This window comes from Notolepis coatsorum (genome assembly GCF_963971535.1).
Source record: "Notolepis coatsorum genome assembly, chromosome: 3".
In the NCBI taxonomy this organism is placed as follows: domain Eukaryota; kingdom Metazoa; phylum Chordata; class Actinopteri; order Aulopiformes; family Paralepididae; genus Notolepis; species Notolepis coatsorum.
In genome coordinates, this window is record NC_140167.1 from 35457449 (window position 1) to 35474518 (window position 17070).

Consider the following 17070-nt stretch of genomic DNA (forward strand, 5'->3'; position numbering starts at 1 on the left):
ACCCTCGAGCTTGGCACGCTCCTCCGTACCAGCGCACTGACGCGCATCTCCCGGACCCTCGAGCTTGGCACGCTCCTCCGTACCAGCGCACTGACGCGCATCTCCCGGACCCTCGAGCTTGGCACGCTCCTCCGTACCAGCGCACTGACGCGCATCTCCCGGACCCTCGAGCTTGGCACGCTCCTCCGTACCAGCGCACTGACGCGCATCTCCCGGACCCTCGAGCTTGGCACGCTCCTCCGTACCAGCGCACTGACGCGCATCTCCCGGACCTTCGTGCTTGGCACACTCCTCCTCGCAGACGCACCCCGAGGCGTCTCTCGGTTCCGACGCGCACACCAAGGTGTGGCGCGCACTCTGTTCCTCGGCTCCGACAGCGGCTACCCGGTGGACGACGCTCTCGCCACCGCCACTGTTCCGACGCGCACACCAAGGTGTGGCGCGCACTCTGTTCCTCGGCTCCTACAGCGGCTACCCGGTGGACGACGCTCTCGCCACCGCCACTGTTCCGACGCGCACACCAAGGTGTGGCGCGCACTCTGTTCCTCGGCTCCGACAGTGGCTACCCGGTGGACGACATCCTCGCCACCGCCACTGTTCCAGCTCCCTGTTCCGACGCGCACACCAAGGTGTGGCGCGCACTCTGTTCCTCGGCTCCGACAGCGGCTACCCGGTGGACGATGCCCTCGTCACCGCCACTGTTCCAGCACTCTGTTCCTCGGCTCCGACAGCGGCTACCCGGTGGACGATGCCCTCGTCACCGCCACTGTTCCAGCACTCTGCCCCTCGGCTCGGACAGCCAGCCACCCGGTGGCGATGCCCTCGCCCCGTTGCTGTCCCCGTACCATTACGCACACGCCTGGGTGAGTTTTGATTGTGATGTCACTCACCCAGCGTAGTGTCCTTGCCCCCGTTCCCGTTGCTGTCCCCGTACCATTACGCACACGCCTGGGTGAGTTTTGACTGTGATGTCACTCACCCAGCGTAGTGTCCTTGCCCCCGTTCCCGCCGCTGTTCCTGTACCTTTACGCATACGCCTGGGTGAGTTTTGATTGTGATGTCACTCTCCCAGCGTATTGCCTCTGTTAGTTAGTTTGGACATTTCATCTCCCAGCGTATTGCCTCTGTTAGTTAGTTTGGACATTTCATCTCCCAGCGTAATGCCTCTGTTTTTGGTTCTCACTTAGAATAGTATTTTTGGACTTTACATCTCCCCCTGTGTGTTTGTCACACGAAGATATTATTACTTTGTTCACTTTGTTATTTGGACTGTTCTGCACCTGCTCTGTTTTTTCCCTTTGGTGCATTAACTCTCTCCTCTGTCCTGCAGAGCGGCCCAGATGATTTCCACCAGTCCTCCCAGTTCCTCCCTGTTCCCCAGCCCGCCTCCGCGGGCCTCAGCCCCCTTTCTAGTTCCACCTAGTTCCTGTTCCCTAGTTCTCCCCTTTCTAGTTCCACCTAGTTCCTGTTCCCTAGTTCTCCCCTTTCTAGTTCCACCTAGTTCCTTGTCCCTAGTCCTCTATCCCTAGTTCTCCTAGTCCCTAGTCCTCTTTCCCTAGTTCTCCTAGTCCCTAGTCCTCTATCCCTAGTTCTCCTAGTCCCTAGTCCTCTTTCCCTAGTTCTCCTAGTCCCTAGTCCTCTATCCCTAGTTCTCCTAGTCCCTAGTCCTCTATCCCTAGCTCTCCTAGTCCCTAGTCCTCTCTCCCTAGTTCTCCTTGTCCCTGGTTTACCTAGTCTCTAGTTCCTCTGTCCCTAGGCGTTCCCTTAACCTTCCCCTAGCGTTCCCTTAACCTTCCCTTAGTGTTCCCCTTTTCCTGCCCGCCTCTTAAAGGCACCTTTCCTTCCCCTCATATAATATTCCTGTATTTGTGATTCTCCCTTAAAGGGACAGTGCCCTTTTCCCTGTTTTTCCCTGTTGTTCAATAAATATCTGTTTCTTGGCAAACCATCATACCTGTCTTGTGTTGTGCGATTGGGGTCGGTTACAAACCATAACAGTACGACCCCACCAAGTCTACGACCCCAGCCAGCACAGACTGTGTATGTTGAGTTTGCCTTTTTTTTTCTTGTCCCCTCTAGCTCCCCTGTTAGCCCTGTTAGCTTCCCTGTTAGCCCAGTTTAGCTTCCTTGTTAGTCCTGTTTAGCTCCCTTGTTAGCCTGTTACTCCCCTGTTTAGCCCAGTTTAGCTTCCCTGTTTAGCTTGTTAGTCTCCCCGGTTAGCTCCCCTGTTTGCTTCCCGTTTTGCCCTGTTTGACCCCCCTGTAGCTAGCCATGCCCTGGCAGCTAACCCAGTTTCCCTCTGCATGGCCCCGGTCTGCTAGCTTGGCCCCGGCTGTTAGCACAGCCTCTATGTTAATGCAGCCTTGCAGCTGGCATAGGCCCTGTAGCTAGCCAGGCCCAAGCAGCTAACCCGGTCCCTCTGCATGGCCTCCACTTTTTTGTGTAGTTTCTCCCACTGCTAGGACTGCCCTTCAGCTAGCAAGGTCAGTATTCCCACAGCTAGGACTGTCCTTCCAGCTAGCTTGTTCTCTCATGCTGGTCCAGCCCTGTCTGCCAGCCTAGCTCCGGCAGCTAGCGCAGCCTCTATGTAGATGTAGCAGTACAGCTAGCATAGGCCCTGTAGCTATCAGTGCCTTGGCAGCTACCCTTTCCCTCTGCTAGCCTAGCTCGGCAGCTAGCGCAGCCTCTATGTTGATGTAGCAGTACAGCTAGCATAGGCCCTGTAGCTATCAGTGCCCTGGCAGCTACCCTTTCCCTCTGCTAGCCTGGCTCCGGCAGCTTGCGCAGCCTCTATGTTGATGTAGCAGTACAGCTAGCATAGGCCCTGTAGCTATCAGTGCCCTGGCAGCAACCTTCCCTCTGCTAGCCCTTTCCCGGTGCTACCATGGTTACCCCTTTGCTACCCTGCTTGCCCCTCAGTTCCTCTAGACCAGTTGCTCTAGACCAGTTCTCTAGACCCAGTTCCTCTAGACCAGTTCCTCTAGACCAGTTCTCTAGACCAGTTCTCTAAACCAGTTCTCTAAACCAGTTCTCTAGACCAGTTCTCTAGCCCAGTTCTCTAGCCCAGTTCTCTAGACCAGTTCTCTAGACCAGTTCTCTAGACCAGTTCCTCTAGACTAGTTCTCTAGACCCAGTTCCTCTAGACCAGTTCCTCTAGACCAGTTCCCCCAGTTGCCCCTCTGCTACCCTAGTTACCCCTCGGCGACCCTGTTTCTTTTGCTAGCCCCACTCTTGTGGTGGCTTCCCCTGCTGGCTTGGCCAGTACCTCTTGTTTTGCCCCCTGCCGCTCTGTCTGTATTTGTTTTGGGTCGCCGGGTGGCTCCCGTTGGAGGGGGGGATACTGTGAGGTTTTGCCCGCTGCTCACTACCTTTTCTCTGTTTCTTTAAGCCTATACTGTTTATTTCCCTTCTCACTCACTCTCTCTAGCCCCCACCCTCTCGTTCCTTACCCTTAGTGGCCACACCTGTTCGATATTTCTATTATCTCTCGCACCTGTGGTGGCAGGCTAATTAGTCCCCCTGTGGGCTTTAAATACCAGGGCTCTTCCCCTCGTTTCGGCGTGGGGTCGTGTTGTATACTTGCCGAGTCATATTCTCTAAACATCTAGACTCTTTCGGGAGATCCTCTGTTCTGCCTATGCTGTTCCATTCTCCGGCGTCGAGATGTCTGCTCCAGCCTTCGCCAGCTGTCGCCGTTGCCTGTGGGGAAGACTGGTCTGCGCTCCCTGTACTTCCACGGGAGGCACCCCAGCGTTCCACTGCAGACCCCAGCGCAGCTGTTCGTCCTGACGCACATCCAGACCAGCGCAGACGCTCTCCAGTCCTCAGCGCGCAACGCGCATCTTCCAAGGACGCTCGAGCTTGGCACGCTCCTCCGTACCAGCGCACTGACGCGCATCTCCCGGACCCTCGAGCTTGGCACGCTCCTCCGTACCAGCGCACTGACGCGCATCTCCCGGACCCTCGAGCTTGGCACGCTCCTCCGTACCAGCGCACTGACGCGCATCTCCCGGACCCTCGAGCTTGGCACGCTCCTCCGTACCAGCGCACTGACGCGCATCTCCCGGACCCTCGAGCTTGGCACGCTCCTCCGTACCAGCGCACTGACGCGCATCTCCCGGACCCTCGAGCTTGGCACGCTCCTCCGTACCAGCGCACTGACGCGCATCTCCCGGACCTTCGTGCTTGGCACACTCCTCCTCGCAGACGCACCCCGAGGCGTCTCTCGGTTCCGACGCGCACACCAAGGTGTGGCGCGCACTCTGTTCCTCGGCTCCGACAGCGGCTACCCGGTGGACGACGCTCTCGCCACCGCCACTGTTCCGACGCGCACACCAAGGTGTGGCGCGCACTCTGTTCCTCGGCTCCTACAGCGGCTACCCGGTGGACGACGCTCTCGCCACCGCCACTGTTCCGACGCGCACACCAAGGTGTGGCGCGCACTCTGTTCCTCGGCTCCGACAGTGGCTACCCGGTGGACGACATCCTCGCCACCGCCACTGTTCCAGCTCCCTGTTCCGACGCGCACACCAAGGTGTGGCGCGCACTCTGTTCCTCGGCTCCGACAGCGGCTACCCGGTGGACGATGCCCTCGTCACCGCCACTGTTCCAGCACTCTGTTCCTCGGCTCCGACAGCGGCTACCCGGTGGACGATGCCCTCGTCACCGCCACTGTTCCAGCACTCTGCCCCTCGGCTCGGACAGCCAGCCACCCGGTGGCGATGCCCTCGCCCCGTTGCTGTCCCCGTACCATTACGCACACGCCTGGGTGAGTTTTGATTGTGATGTCACTCACCCAGCGTAGTGTCCTTGCCCCCGTTCCCGTTGCTGTCCCCGTACCATTACGCACACGCCTGGGTGAGTTTTGACTGTGATGTCACTCACCCAGCGTAGTGTCCTTGCCCCCGTTCCCGCCGCTGTTCCTGTACCTTTACGCATACGCCTGGGTGAGTTTTGATTGTGATGTCACTCTCCCAGCGTATTGCCTCTGTTAGTTAGTTTGGACATTTCATCTCCCAGCGTATTGCCTCTGTTAGTTAGTTTGGACATTTCATCTCCCAGCGTAATGCCTCTGTTTTTGGTTCTCACTTAGAATAGTATTTTTGGACTTTACATCTCCCCCTGTGTGTTTGTCACACGAAGATATTATTACTTTGTTCACTTTGTTATTTGGACTGTTCTGCACCTGCTCTGTTTTTTCCCTTTGGTGCATTAACTCTCTCCTCTGTCCTGCAGAGCGGCCCAGATGATTTCCACCAGTCCTCCCAGTTCCTCCCTGTTCCCCAGCCCGCCTCCGCGGGCCTCAGCCCCCTTTCTAGTTCCACCTAGTTCCTGTTCCCTAGTTCTCCCCTTTCTAGTTCCACCTAGTTCCTGTTCCCTAGTTCTCCCCTTTCTAGTTCCACCTAGTTCCTTGTCCCTAGTCCTCTATCCCTAGTTCTCCTAGTCCCTAGTCCTCTTTCCCTAGTTCTCCTAGTCCCTAGTCCTCTATCCCTAGTTCTCCTAGTCCCTAGTCCTCTTTCCCTAGTTCTCCTAGTCCCTAGTCCTCTATCCCTAGTTCTCCTAGTCCCTAGTCCTCTATCCCTAGCTCTCCTAGTCCCTAGTCCTCTCTCCCTAGTTCTCCTTGTCCCTGGTTTACCTAGTCTCTAGTTCCTCTGTCCCTAGGCGTTCCCTTAACCTTCCCCTAGCGTTCCCTTAACCTTCCCTTAGTGTTCCCCTTTTCCTGCCCGCCTCTTAAAGGCACCTTTCCTTCCCCTCATATAATATTCCTGTATTTGTGATTCTCCCTTAAAGGGACAGTGCCCTTTTCCCTGTTTTTCCCTGTTGTTCAATAAATATCTGTTTCTTGGCAAACCATCATACCTGTCTTGTGTTGTGCGATTGGGGTCGGTTACAAACCATAACAGGGCCAGGCTGTGCCAACTATCTCAGGGAGGACTATATGACACTAGGTGGAACTAAGCAAAACTTGCACTACCGTCTGTTCAAAATAAATGAAAAAATAAAAAACCTAGCCTAATGCATTTGGGATTTTTGTTGCTTTTTTCCTGTTGTACCAAATCTTGACCCCAATACAGAGGTATGGACCGAACCATGGCTTCTGTGTACCGTTACACCTCTAACTGTAATCAATTCGTTGAGTCAAATCTGTAAAATTGTGTTTCCCACATGCAATCAACATAAAATCTAATAGATCTTACCAGAAATGGGCTCATCATTTATCAGGTTCTAACTGGTTAATCAACTAAGAGGAGACAGCTCTTGGCAAAGCAGTATACATAGTGGCGCTTGACCATGTAATACCTTGTAAGTAATTAAAATAACAATGTAGTACAATGCTTCAGTCATGCAGTGTCCACGGCACAGTACTTTTTAACTGTTAGGTTATGGAATTAAGATGAGGTCATGTTTTCCTGTGTCGACTCGGGACTAAACTAAAAATACTGACCTCTCAATGAACTTGTACTCACTTCAACCTCCTTATATGTGCAGTAACATTACACCTATAATGTTAACTCATAATGTTCATGCATCAAGAGATGGTAAATCTCAATCACACCTACATCAAAACGTGTTAAATTTCTCAACATTGTCTCAATCCGTTCAGACTGGCAGAGGTGATGGATGAGGTAAGTCTTTGGTAATCTTTGCACCTTGAGGAGGTGACAGAGGATCACAATAGGAGGATGTAATCAAAACCACTGGCTGCTGGAGAGCGATGAAAGATGGGACCTTTTATTGGGCCTATACAATACATAAAAGCAGGGTGCGGTGATGACATGAGTGACTGTAAACCAGACAATTATGTATCCTTTTGATGTGTTGAGGAATATTATAAACTCTCAAAGCTGCGGTACATTTGCCTGGAAAAAAGTGGTCCGCTCAGGCACAGAGGGAAATGGTGGGGTGTTTTAGATTAGCGTTAGATTTGTTGCCTCGTGTGTCTGGGGTCACGCCATTGTCATCTTACGCCAAGGAATGAAGGCCCCAAAGTATTTTCCCCTTGTGTGCCCTGCCACCGCCGGAGTGGTAGCGTGTCGCCGACTGGCATTCGCTCATGACTCCATTCGAAGTCACATACCGCCCTACAGACAGAAGGAAGCTAGCTAGTTAGCGCCCAGTTGGCCTTGCCGGTCCGGAGCAAAGGCGAACATATTTCAGGCGCTTAGTCATGCCGTCACATGGGGACCAAGGCAGGGTTTGTTGTTCTACCGTATTAAACAAAAGAGTAAATCATTAGGGCATTTTTTCCCATTGCTGTGATGACTGGAACCTGCCCTTGTTTTGTTGTTGTGCTTCCCGCTGGAACAAGTGAGCTTATAAACTAGACTTATAGACTAAATCTGATACGGTACATGTTGCCCGGGACTGAAGTGTCTCCAGGAGTGATTCGTTACCCTTGTTCTTCTTTTTCCTTTCTCTCTCTGTCTTCCTTTTTTTATTTATTATACTCTCTCTCATTATCTTTCTGTCTTGGCTTTTTCTCATTTTCTGTGTACATAGACACACATACACACACCGGAGGAGAAGTGAAAGAGGAACCAGACGGATGGTTTGAAGGTTAAAGCTGACCCGCGAACGACCCTGCCCTCGGCCCAAACGTTAGGGGACAATATAAACAGGACTGTTTCACTGTAAGCAAATGGCCCATCGCACGTTTCCTGTTTGGGGCGAGCCAAGGGGCACATAAAGACGAAGAAGCAATGGATGGACAACACCGCTGTCGTGCCCTCCTATGGTACATCATTACCAACCAGGTTCTCTTCGGGGGGAAATAAAACTTACTGTCCAGTGTCCACACACTAAAAGCTAGGAATAACAATGTCTGTAGGGACGACGGGGACTCAGGGTTAGTGTTAAGCAGCATGCTGCCATTAAGGTCAGAGTTTCAGGCCTTGGTTTCCTCACATGGGGTCTCTAATCCATGCTTGGGTTCAGTCCCAGATTAGTGCTATTGTTACAGTCTGCTGGTGGGTTGACGGGATTGAAACTGACTTCCATGACGGCTTGTCATGACCACCACTAATCTCAACACCCATTTTAGATTTTATGGTCGGTCGCTTTCGCTGAGACGTAAGCCCTGTGCGGTTAGGAGGACACAGATGGAATCCATAGGCATCTATCAGAGACCCACCTCGACAGGTCTCTCATGACAGCATTGTTATTGTAGTAATGGCGCGTAGTGATGACTTCACTCGGTCCAAAGAGTCTCCCGACTCGGGTTAAAAAGTGACAACCTGTCTGCCATGACCTTACGTGACCCCCCCAGACGTTCCTCACCCCTGGAGAGACCGGCATCCACATAAACATCAGCAGGGGTTATTTATGGGCATGATAAAGGAAACAGCCAGCCCACAATTCATAGGGTTGTGTGATATCCAGGATTATAGTTGAGAACTGTTAAGAGTTTATAGGCTGTAATAGGTCAAGTGGTGTAGAGGGATTTCTTTATTTTCCTTAAAAAGTCTCAAAACAGACACTTAGCATAATTCACGGGGTGAAAAACACATCAATTTAAGGATTTGTGAATACTGAGTGCTCCTCTTCCAGATCTTGCCAAATCGTCAATTAATGGGAGAAACGTCTTTCTCAGTGAGCATGTCTTACTGTATGACCATCGCTTAGAGAGAAATGTCAATTCCATTTCCAATTTCTAGAGGCTCATTTCCACGAAAGTGGACGATAAAGTATCTATCTATCTATTTTATTCCATGAAACCACAACAGAGAAAAGCCTTGAACCCGTAAAGTCTTTGGCCTCCGGTATGCAGTATTCAAGATGGTTAATGTCGCTCCAAAAATATATCCATGGGAAGTTATCGAATGTTGATCCAGAGTGTAGGCGGTGTTATGTAAATCCTCCATAGTCTGTTCTTTGAAGTGCTGTAGCGTGAGTAATGTGACCTGTTCTGACTACTACCACCACCACCCACACAACAGAGACGGCACATGTGGCGGTGTCGTCATACGTGTCCTTCTTCCATTAAACAAGGGAAGGTACAAATGGACATCCTGGTATGTGACCTAGTTTCTCTGGAGTGCTCTGAAGATAAGGGGCCAGTGCTGAGGTAAGAACAACAGCTTGTGGCTCTAACGGGGGTGCGTCTTATCTTGGTGAGGATGCCACAGACCACAGCAGCCAGAGAAGAGAGAGAAAACAGCGTGAATCATGTCTATTCTTAAGACAGAGCTAATACACAGGATATGATACAAGCCGCCATGATTTGCTCCAACGAAATACAGTGCAAGCCGATTTGGCTGGGAGTCACAATTTGGCAGGCTGGATACCATCTCGATAACAATGACAGAAGCCCAGAAAAATCAGGCTTTTGCCTCCTTGGCCGTTCTTCTGAGAGCAGAAATTAAAAATAATTTTTGGGGATGGAACGGCAGCCGAATGGGACAGAGACTTTGAAGCTAGCCAGTAAATATTGTGGGTAACTGTCAGCTTTGCTTTTCAGAACTCAAGAAACGAGCAACTGAAAGGAGGGAACATCTTGAAGCGATCATAAAAGGCAAACCCATAGAAAAAGCAAGATCAATTATGAGTTTACTGGCAACACCTGACACCATTTTGGACGACAGAAAGTGTGTCCTTGACCACAGCTATCTTTTTTTTTTTTAAACTGTGGAACGCTTAAGAATTTCCCAGCCTAATAACCATTAACTCCGTCATATCTCTGAGAAAATCAACGGGCCTCTGGTTCTGTGGAGACCCGGGAAACTGGATGAACTTGTTGAACCGGTGGCTGACTGGCTGACACCGAGGTAGTCCAAGCTGTCCATTGGACCGTTATGATGTTCCCCTCCGTAGGCTTCAGTAAGCATTGCCCTCTGGATTGTGACATCATTAATTAAGTCACTGGGTATCAAGAGGTGCTCATAAATCTAAGCCAATCGTCCACAGCATACAAAAGATTATATAATATATAATATATTTTATATATAAGTTACTTTTATCATTTGTCTTAACACCAAGGTTTAAAAAAGCAGAGGATGCACATCCCCTCTGGTGATCAGGTGCAGGACAAACAGAAGATCACATACAAAATAATAGAGTCCACACGCTTGACTTGCTCCCAGCAAGCAGCCGTTCCTAACACATCTTTCAATGTAGAAACATGAATGGTGCCATCAGTGATTTGCAATTAAAACAGCTGTCCTATCGTAATTAGCATGGCTAATAGCTGGTTAAAGACTGGAGTGAGTTCTGTCCTTGAAGCATTTGCAATTGAAAAGTCACTACAGTAGTGGCATCAAGGCGTGCGTTGGGAACTGAAGACGAATGTATGTGTTTATTGAGAGATCAACATTTCGATCACCCTGATGAACATCCTTAGGTGGTCGCAACGTTGATCTCTCAAATAAACATATAGTGGGAGCAAGTCTAACAGTGTGCAGACTATTGTTTTTTGTTCTGATCTTCTTCTTTTTAGCTACAAAGTTCCCATCTAATGCTTCCAGGGTGATATAAACCGCAGTGCCAATAACATGTAAATGCTTCCGGTGTGATATAAACACAGTGCCAATAACATGTAAGTGGGCCAAATGGTCTCTCAGTGGACGTCTGTCTACTACAGCGTTGACTCGCGGTGTTTATCTCTCTGTGAGACGGTGGACATGGGAGCTTCTTCGACGCCAGGAGGATAAAGAGAGCAAGGTGTTTAGGGACGACCTGAGAAGGGAGTTTGTTTTCACACACAGATGGATGGATGGTCTTTCCACCGCTGACAGATTTACTGAAAAAGGTTGAGCAACAAAACATGTTACACAAAAGCTCGGCTCGCCCCCCCCCCCCCCCCCCCCCCCATAACCACAGAGGAGCCACATTTACCATAATCATGGCCTGCCGTACGTGTACCACTCTCCAGTCAGAACCCGACAGACCAATTAAAACAGCAACCCCAGGGGCTTATTGGCTACTGAACTCTGACCCAAGACAGGGCTAATTGTATCCTTGACCTGGTTCCCATGGGGGCCAGACATACAGCCAGGAATACTTTTACAGAGGGCCTGGGGGGTCATGTATTCATGGAAATGCACGAATTGTTGTGTTTTTATGACAGCCATGGTATAAAAACCTGCGTGGGGGTTTGGAGTTTTGTAAAGCTGTGCACCGTATAAACTGCTTATTAGAATTCAAGACAGGACAGATGGTGAATGAGGAAGTTCAGAAGGCCCCGGTCTAAACAAGGTCTTACCTTGACAGTGTGTCAGGTTCATCCTCTTGTAGCCTTTGGGACATTCAACTTGTCCATTGGCAATCACGGCATATGCTGCAATAGAGAAAGAAGAACAACAGCTCAGACAAAATGCTCCTTGTGTACGACGCTTCGGTCCTGCAACACATTACATTCATAACAGAGCGAAAGAAACCAAGAGGAGAAAGAAAAACAACAGCTCAGACGAAATGCTCCTTGTGTACGACGCTTCGGTCCTGCAACACATTACATTCATAACAGAGCGAAAGAAACCAAGAGCAGCTCGGCTTTAGCAGGAACCCATATAACTTACAGATGTGAGCTTCTCTGCAGGGGGGGGGGAAATGAGGGGACCCCCACAGCCGAGCCCTGCGGGACCCCAGAGTGAATAGACGTAAATGGATCACGTTTATAGGACAGCACTGAACAACACTCTACGTCATTTATAATCATATTACCTATACATTTCCCCACCGCCGGGGACAGATGGAGAAAGTGCGTATATCATAAATATTTTTGAGAAAACACATGTCACAGCCATGACCTTTGTCATTGAGTGTGGCACAAATCCACTTAAACAATAGGCCTGACGCTCTAACTGTACACACTAGGAATGGTGATGAATGTGTGGCTGACGGGACGGTGCTGCTCGTACCTTTTCTTCTCCTTCCTGTTTCACTTAAACAATAACAATCTTCTCATATGGTGTGTCCTTCAGCAAGGCACTTTAGAGGTTCACAGAAGTGCTGCAGTAAATAACACAGCGTGTGCGTTACGGCCCCAGTGTGGCCCGTACAGTTGGTGACAGAGGCCTGAGAACATGATGTCATTACTCATTCGCCACCCAGTAAGGTTGCAGCATGCTCCATTAATTGTATGGGGAGGGGAGGGGGGGGGGGGGTTAATATGAGTATCAGATGGCTAGGAGTGAGCATCTACATGTGTGTGTGTGTGTGTGTGTGTGTGTGCGTGTGTGTGTGTGTGTGTGTGTGTGTGTGTGTGTGTGTGTGTGTGTGTGTGTGTGTGTGTGTGTGTGTGTGTGTGTGTGTGTGTGTGTGTGTGTGTGTGTGTGTGTGTGTGTGTGTGTGTGTGTGTGTGTGTGTGTGTGTGTGCGTGTGTGTGGTGTGTGTGTGGGTGTGTATGCAATGTTTTATAGGGGGTAATCAGAGCCTAATGCCAGACAGGAAGAGAGTGATTAGTCACACACTTCCAGTGTTTCCAAAGGTGAAACTGTATCCGTAGATTAGGAGAGAAGAGTCTCACCTCATATCGCGCTGAAGGACAAGATTCACCTGCTGACTCAGGAGGATCTGGGTGAGGAAGGATCTAGAAATGATTGGCCTCCTCAGTCCTCACCACCACTCGCAGAACATGCACAGTACATGCACAGTACAGTATGGTAGATCCAGTCACAGCTCACAGCTTGAAATGAGACTGCAAGGGTTTTCCTCGACTAGCTGCCATAGCAACACAGCAACTAATCACGCAAGAGCCCTCAACTCCGAACCTGTAAGCCATGCCCAGCAATGGTGTGTAGAGGTTTAGAACCCCCAGGTCCCACAGGAAGCATATGTACCTCTGCTGGCCTGGGATCGAGTCCCGTGTCTCCTGTTTCTCCCCTTCTCTTTCTCCCTTTCAGCCCTTCGTACACTGTTGCAATAAAGATGAAATACAAAGGAAAGTGTCTGACTACTCTCTTTAGACAAAAAAAAACTAGCCTGTAAGCCACAGCACCGCTAGCAATGAAAACACATCCTTCCCCTAGCTGAGTGTTCCAGGAAAAGGAGGCGTGTTGTAATGTGTTTCTAACCGGAGCTCCAGTAGAGAGTGCATGCTGGAGCGTTGATCTCTCTGTGATTGGCAGGGAGCGTGGGGCTGGCGTGTCTGGAAGGCCCACCCTGGTCAAACAGGACCAGACAAGAGCCCCTCACAACCGGGCCTATCCGCGTGGACACCTGGACGAAGCCAATAGGTCCAGACATCTCCAAAACACATCTGCCGTCTTACCTCACCAGGCGTGGGTAGCAAACAGCACACGAGCACGAACAGGCTCCGGTTCTGCTCCACTGTTTGTTTGGGGAAACCCCGTCATTTATTTTCCCTTTTCCTTCCCACACGGGCGACAAGCTGTTAATTGGAGCAAACTAGGTAGGATTTGAGGTTCCCATTGCAGCTGCCAAGGTGAGCTCAGTGACCCTCAATGAGATCCGGACATCAATACAGCCAGTGGGTGAATGTGCGGTCAATACGGAAATCCATCCGTCTGTCTCGGTTTTGTGTCGCTTTCCCAGTGGTGACTGGAATGTCTGTCTCACGGTGGATTCCTCGGGAGAAGGCTGTGTGCGCCGAGCTGTGTTGTGGTCCTGCTGGGACCGAGTGAACAGACCAAGGTCAAGGTACCTGTGGCTTGACAGAGCAGAAGTGGGTCAGACTGGAGAGGCTCCCCTGCCACGTGGGTGGAATAATGGTGTCAAAGCGACACCCCTGCTCCTCTCTGCCCACCTCGCCCTACTCCCAACCCTCCTAATCCCCCTCCGAGGTCTCTGGGTAATGAGATGTTGTGGCAGGGCAGTGGGCGCGCCCTCCCACCGTGCCAGGATCAGGGAAAGTCTGGCCAGAGTGACACCGGGGAGCACATGCCAAGGGAAGCCCAGCAGGTGGGCGATGGGGGGGATTGGGAGTCTCAAGAAAGCTTGTTGTGACCAAAAGAGATTATCCACCTCTTTCAGTATGGAGGAGTCACACATTTGCCTTGAGAGACTACTGTTACTTTGTGACCAGTGACGTTGGCTACTACAGGCTGTCCCAACCAGAGTTGAGTATGAGAGGATTACGGTCTACAAAAACGTTCCCTAGTCTTAGATTCTAAATTAAATAGGCAACAGAACAAAAGAATAACGCAAGCACTCTCTCTGGACGTTGTTTATTCACCTTCTTACCTTACACCTTGGTGCCCGAAACCCAGGAGAAATTAAAGAAATGGAAAAAGAGGATTGACTTAGATTGAAGTTGTTGGAGATGCCAAGGTTTCCTGGCAAAGCACCGGAGCCATGGCAGAAAACCTTACCCGGCTGGAAAAGGACAGAGGACCTATTACAGTAGGACAGCTAAATGGTCAAATGGTGCATTTATATAGCGCTTTTATCCAAAGCTCTTTACAATTTGTTCCTCACATTCACTCACCCATTCACACACTGACGGCAGAGGCAACCATGCAAGGTGCCAACCTGCTCATCGGGAGCAGTTAAAAGTAGGGATGCACGATATTGATTTTTTGACACCGATACCGATAACTTTATGCTCCTCAAGCCGATAACCGATATCGATAACCGATATTTATTGTATTATAATTTTTTTTTAAATGTATATATATATTAGGGCTGTCAGTTTATCGCGTTAATTAGATTAATTAATTACACAGCAAATTATCGCGTTATGAAAATTAACTCAAAATTAATTACACAAAAAAAGTTTTTTTTTTTTTTTTTTTTTTTATCTCATTCATTCCATAAGAACGTAGAATACACATTACAGACTTTTTTTTATATGGTCCATTTGCATGTTCTTGGTATCTGATTCTAGGGACATATATGGATCTCAGGGAATGTATTCCCAGTGTCAGAAATACTGTATCTGTTACTAGGCTTGAGTAAATTGTAATGAACCAAATGAGAATATCAATAAATTTATTTTTTTATCTTTGACTGTGAATAACACTATGCTCAAATTGACCAGACCTGAAAAATCTAAGCAAATTAATAGATGGAAGATGATTAAACAGAAGGTTTTGTAGATACAGTACTGAATTCTGCCATCCGGACACATGCAATTTGAAATAATGATTATAGAATATAGAATATCAGGCATAAAATGGTTATGCGATTAAAATGCGATTAATTCGATTAATTAATTACAAATCCTGTAATTAATTAGATACATTTTTTTAATCGCCTGACAGCACTAATATATATATATATTTCTTTTTTGATACATTTTTTATTTTTTTTTGTATTTATAAGCTCCGACGTCATCGGTACTGCTATCGGTACTCGAGAAATTATGGAGTTTTTTTTTGAGGAATTTAAACGTCGCAAACTAATCTTGTTGGCCGTTTTCTATATCTCTCCTGCCTCGGTGTCTCTGCCTGCGCGAGCAGCGGGCTGTGCTCACACACACACACACACACACACACGGGTGCTGCCGAGTACAGACAGCTCTGCTCTCATCATGGCGGACAGAACGAAACGTTCAAAAGTCTGGGTCTATTTTACTAAAGTCGATGCTGACAACGCTCGTTGCCACAAGAGCAACAAGACATTTTCCAGTAATGTATAAGCGCTGGTACTTGTCAATGTGGCTGGCGGGGAGCTAACGTTATTAGCCTGAGCTCCGAGTAGAATAATGGCCGACAATCCGGAGGTAAATAAACGAACGAGAGCTTCTGATTGGTGGTAAGAAGAAGAGGTGGGTGCAAGCGGTGGGATGTAATTGGTAGATCGACTGTCTGCCTGTAACGTGAATGTAACGTGACTACGTCACAGCCAAGAAAGGGAGCGCTGGATTTGTGAAAAACTCCCTGTTCCTAAACCACACGCTGTCAGTCGTACCACAGTACTGGCAAAACGGGAGGAGGCTATAATAAAAACAAGCGCCCTTCATCCAAATCCACCCACACCGGATTTCTTTTAACCAAAAGATTTATTATATATTATCGGAGCTATCAATAACGTTATTGGGTTTATCGGGATGACGTCATAATTGCTGATATCGGCCCGATAATTATCGTGCATCCCTAGTTAAAAGGTTAAGTATCTTGCTCAAAGACACTTCAACACGCTGCCCAGGAGGAGCGGGAATCGAACCGGGAACCTCCGTATTACCAGACGACTGCTCAACCTCCCGAGCCACTAGCTGTCGCCCCTACAACCAGACTGCAACAACCAGCTACAACCAGACAAGATAGATGGGACCCGTTTGATGGAGCATGGCGAGTTTGGATATTATGGAGGAGGAGAGACGTTTATTATTTATGATCGATAAGCAGGAGGATAATCTGGAGGATGAGGTCAGTTCTGCCTTGGAATATTTGGATGGAATTAGTGCAAGGAAAACGAGAATCAAGCGAGCAATGTGCTAAGATGATAATGCCTATAATGCAAGCGCTGCATCTTTCAGAAGTAACACTGGACAAAGAGTGCACACAGTCAAGCTCCCCAAACTTATCATCCAGATGTTTTCTGGGGATATAAGTGAATGGCAATAATTCTGGAGTCATGAAATGACTATACATAAAAACGGAAGCCTGAGTAAGTCAGATAAAAACATTTGAAAGTTATTTAAAATCATCCTTCTTCTGGAGGAGGAGCTACTAATGCTGTTGCAGGCCTTGCCTTGTCTGATGAAAATTATGATAGCGCAATCGGAATGTTGACTTACAGATTTGGCCATAAATATCTTGTGATTAATGCCCTGAACAAGGTACTAAATTTTACTTTAAGGGCCACAGACATAATAGCTTTGTGTAAATTGTATGATTGTGAAGTCCAAGTACGCAGCTTAGATGCCATGGGAGTAGTATCTGATGCTTATGGCAGTTTATTATGTCCTATACAACACTGCTACGCAACGCTGTCTCTACACCTGTACGTCACAGCCTGCTAACGACCTCTGCCCAAGAGAGCAATAGTTTTGTACTAAATCCGGACATCCACAACTAAATTAGTACAGCTATAACTTTGAATTATAATATTATTTATTAAATAATGTTGAGGGAAAATAATATAGTATAGGTAGCACCTGTTAGTTGACTTCCTGTTTGGGCAGAGATATTTGACAGCGGAATTTCGTCCAACTCTTGTGCGTGGGAGAATGGT

The 17070-nt window shown here is 48.8% G+C and overlaps 1 protein-coding gene across 1 annotated transcript in view; it reads right to left on the reverse strand.

Moving 5' to 3' along the window:
- LOC311225767 (latent-transforming growth factor beta-binding protein 2-like) overlaps window positions 1-17070 on the reverse strand; it is a 136595-nt gene that overhangs the window by 42873 nt on the left and 76652 nt on the right. The window contains 1 exon segment of the mRNA XM_084311161.1: window positions 11198-11272. Within this exon segment, the coding sequence (XP_084167287.1) occupies window positions 11198-11272 (75 nt within the window).